Raw genomic sequence first — 4398 nt, 5'->3', positions numbered from 1 at the left:
ACATTCAGTCTTAGAGCATTTGAAACAGTGTAGCTATATTGCTATATTTTAGCCCCTTAAACACAAATGATGCTCCAGCAGTGGAGCTAAATCTATTTTTTTTAGCTCCATTGCTACAGTGCACATCTATAGATAGATGTGCACTGTTCATGAGAGTTAAAAAATAAACTATTATTTTATTCCACCGGCTTGATTAAAATAATTCCACTGCACATTTCTTTTTCATTCTTTTCTCTCTCATTCACTCTCATCTCGTCTGACTCTGAAGCTCATCTCTCTCAGACCGACGCCATCCCAGCCACCCATCTTTCTCAACTCCGGTCTCTCAACTCCCATCAAAGCTTGACCCACCAGCCATCCCAGCCACCCATCTCTCTTAGACCGATGTCGTCCTATTTGCCTATCTTTCTCAATTCATTCTCTTAACTCCCATCGATGCTCGACCCACCAGCTGTCCTAGCCACCCATCTCTCTCAAACTGATGCTGTCCCAGTTGCCCATCTCTTTCAATTCACTCTCTCAACTCCGGTCTCTCAACTCCCACCGAAGCTCGACCCACCAGCCATCCCAGCTACCGATCGCCTTAGACCCACGCCGTCCCAGCCAATCCATTTCAGGTCAGTTTGTCTGTAATTTTGTAGTGGATGCTTGGGATTTCTGATTTGGGTATAACATCAAAGAATGGGTATATGATCAAAGAATGCGGGATTTTTTATTTGGGTATAATATCAAAGAATGTGGGATTTTTGATTTGGGTATAACATCAAAGAATGTGTTTAATGATTTCTTTTTCATGTTCTTTCAGTTTATTATTTTAGATGCAATAATTTTTTTGCTGTTCTTGCTCAATGAAAAGTTCTGTCATTTGATCTCAGAGCATCCATTCGTTTTGATTTAGAGCTTCCATGAATGGACAAAATGTATTTGTATTGGAATGTATTGGAAATTTTTTGTTTGCAGGAATTTGTTGTATGGTTTTCTTGTAATAGAAGTTCTTGTGGTCTCTGTAATTTGTGTATGGAAGTTTACATTTTTTGTTGTCTCTGTAATTTTTTGTGTTGCACAAAACCATAAACAGAAGCACACAAAAAGGATTTCTTGTGGTCATTTTAGTGAGATTAAGTTACATGTCAAATTAAGTATTTATGCATAATATGTACCATTGTTATAATTCTAAGTGTTTTAAGTTTTGATATAAATGTTAGTTTGAGAATTTTTTGTGTGCGGGGAAGTTTATATTTTTTTTTCTAATTTTATGGAGTCACGTAGGGACATAGAGTTATGTAGAAATCTAACATATTTCACGGGTATTATGAATGGGGATATAGAAATTGACACACAATTTTTGGAAACGTCTCAAAATACTCTTGTGTCAGTTTCTAATTCTCCACCTCCACCTCCACCTCAAGTTGAAAATGCCTCTTCTACAAAAGGAAAAATGGGGCTCTAACTTTAGTTTAAAGGAAGATAAACTCCTAGTGGCAGTATGGCTCAATACTAGTGTTGATGCCATAAACAGTAATGAATAAACACAAAATACCTTTCGTCAAAAAGTTTGGGAATACTTCATGTAGTACAATACATTCGGTACCATACGTACTGCTATCTCCTTGCTAAGTCGTTGGGGAGCGATTAGTGAAAAGACAAATAAGTTTGCCGGGTGTATGGCTCAAGTTAACGTACACCGTCAAAGTGGTATAACCGAAGAAGATAATGTATAAATTATATAGCAATAGTATTAACATGTCCATTCACCAATAGTTTGAAGATATTAATCATGTTATATTTCTTTTAATTTTTTTTAGATTACTAATGCGAAGGCTTTGTATTTGGAGAAGCACAAGAAACCCTTTCTTCTTGACCATTGTTGGCTCATGTTAAAGGACCAACCAAAGTTTCCCGATCCTAACAATGCTAAATCGAGATCATCCATGCCTCCAACTCTGGAGTCGATATCTATTGGCGAAGGGGATTGTGGGTCCAAACTTGGTGACACTTCCAATTTTGAGAGACCTATTGGTAGGAAGGCCAAAAGGGCCATCCGAAAGAACAAAGCCATTGGAAAAGATGTAGGGGAATATTTGACCAAGAAATTGAAATTGATTGAGGATGTAACTTGATTGGAAGAGGTAAAAATGTTTATTGAGAGGGAAAAACTTGCGATTGAGAAGGAAAGAAGTGAAAAAAATAAAAACTTAAGATTGAGAAAGAAAGAATCATGATTGAGAAGAAAAAATTTGAGATGATAGAAAGGTTAGAGGAGGAGAGAATCATGATGATAGATACAAGTGGCTTGACCGGAGCACAAAAAGCTTTTTATGAACAACTCCAAGAGGAAATCATGGCAAGACGAAGTTCACGTAATTAATGGGTTTAATTGTATTTTGGATGTAGCTTAGGCTTTTATGTATTTTGTAGTGGCTTATGTAAGCCTTTATGTATTTTGTAGTGGCTTATGTCACTTGACTTTAATATTAAATTAGATGTATGTGTTTGTGTTGTGACTTAAAGTGCAATCTAACAAAGACTTTGAAGTGCAATGTTTTTTATCTTTTGTTAAGTTCCATTTGGTCTTGTGATAGGCATTGATATAATTCTTTGTAGACTGAAAAATGAAACTATTATATATCTTGCTGTTACAACCACTATGAGTGTCTTTAATCCAATTATTTTAATTCATTGAACATTCGTAGTATCATATGCTTGGTTTTGAGATGATAGGTCTTAGAATAAATCTATGAACAATGAGCATTCATAGTATTTCTTATTTTACTTATCTTTTTAAAACGAATCTATTTGTTTTTTTACTAAATTTTCTTTTTAAACCAGGAACCCTTACTTCTGAACACATCAATTTACTAAATTTTCTTTTCCAAGTTTTTTTTTTTTTTTTTTTAGATGTATGTATTTGTGTTGTGACTTATGCGTGAATTGGTTATAGTCTTTTTGTTGTGGCTTATGTCACTTAACTTTAATCTTGCATCTATAGTAAAAATTGCTTTCCAATTGTCTTGAAGGTTGCATCCATGAATCACTATTTGTTTCGCAAGTTCCTTCTTGATGACTCAGATGAAGATGAGATAATCGAAGAACTTGTTATGGAAACATCACAACCTAAACGTCGTCGTTCTATCCGACGTAATCATTTGGTAGGCCATGAGAGGCTTTTTCTTGATTATTTTGCTCCCACACCAATATATCCACCCTCTTTATTTCGTAGGAGATTTCGGATGAAGCATTCTTTTTTTCTACGTATTCAATCTAAGGTAGAAGCTCATAAATCTTACTTTGTCCAAAAAAGAAATAGTGCCAAAAAACTTGGTTTATCTTCATTACAAAAGATAACTACTGCACTTAGAATGCTTGCGTATGAAGTATCGGGTGATTTGATAAATGAATATGTACGGATTAGAGAAACTACTGCATTAGAAAGTTTGAAAAAATTTGTTACTACAGTAATTGATGTTTTCTCTGAGGAATACTTGAGAAAGCCAAACAATGAAGACATTACTAGACTGTTAGCTCATGGCGAACATCGAGGTTTTTCAGGTATGTTAGGTTCAATTGATTGCATGCATTGGAAGTAGAAAAATTGTCCATCTACATGGAAATGTCAATATTGTGGTCATATTCATGAGCTTGCTATTATTTTGGAGGCAGTAGCATCATATGATCTGTGGATATGGCATGCATTTTTTGGGTTACTTGGATCAAATAATAACATTAATGTGTTAGAGCGATCTCATGTATTTAATGAACTTGTTAAAGGACGTGCTCTTAGAGTACATTACTCAATCAATGGTCATGACTACACAATGGAATATTACCTTATTGATGGCATATATCCAAAGTGGGCAACATTTGTGAAAACAATCCCAACTCCACAAGGAAAGAAGTATAAATTATTTGCAACAGCACAAGAGGCGTGTAGGAAGGATGTTGAGCGTGCATTTGGAATGCTTCAAGCATGTTTCGCAATTGTCCATGGACCTGCATGATTTTTCCATCTTGAAACACTCTAAAAGATCATGAAAGCGTGCATAATTCTCCATAACATAATTGTTGAAGATGAGCGGGAAGATAAGCATGATGATAATGAAGTGGTAGACTTGGATTATGAACAAAATGATGGAGTGGATAATCCTCCTCTGCAAGTCTTACGTGAACAAAATAATAAATTTTTGTCATACATTGAGAGACATGGACGCATTAGAGACCGAGAAATTCATTTTCAACTCCAGTAAGACCTTATTGAACATTTATGGCAATTGCAAGGTGAGTCGTAGGAACTTTCCTTTTTGTATGTTGAGAAGCATGAGTCATAGGAACTTGTGCGAGTGTGTGAGTTTTATTGTAATTTATTTTGAGTTATGTATGTGAGTATATCTATGGACTACA

General features: G+C 35.3%; 1 protein-coding gene across 1 annotated transcript; it reads left to right on the top strand.

Moving 5' to 3' along the window:
- The first annotated feature begins 435 nt into the window (after positions 1 to 435).
- Positions 436 to 3998, top strand: LOC115956680. The gene is made up of 6 exons (XM_031074989.1): positions 436 to 617; positions 961 to 1045; positions 1806 to 2111; positions 3018 to 3149; positions 3267 to 3549; positions 3661 to 3998. Exons 1-6 carry the CDS (start codon positions 436 to 438, stop codon positions 3996 to 3998), a joined length of 1326 nt encoding a protein of 441 aa, XP_030930849.1.
- Positions 3999 to 4398: the final 400 nt, after the last annotated feature.

The sequence above is a fragment of the Quercus lobata genome, chromosome 8 (genome assembly GCF_001633185.2).
Source record: "Quercus lobata isolate SW786 chromosome 8, ValleyOak3.0 Primary Assembly, whole genome shotgun sequence".
Classification (NCBI taxonomy): Eukaryota; Viridiplantae; Streptophyta; class Magnoliopsida; order Fagales; family Fagaceae; genus Quercus; species Quercus lobata.
This window is presented reverse-complemented; position numbering and strand designations above follow the sequence as displayed.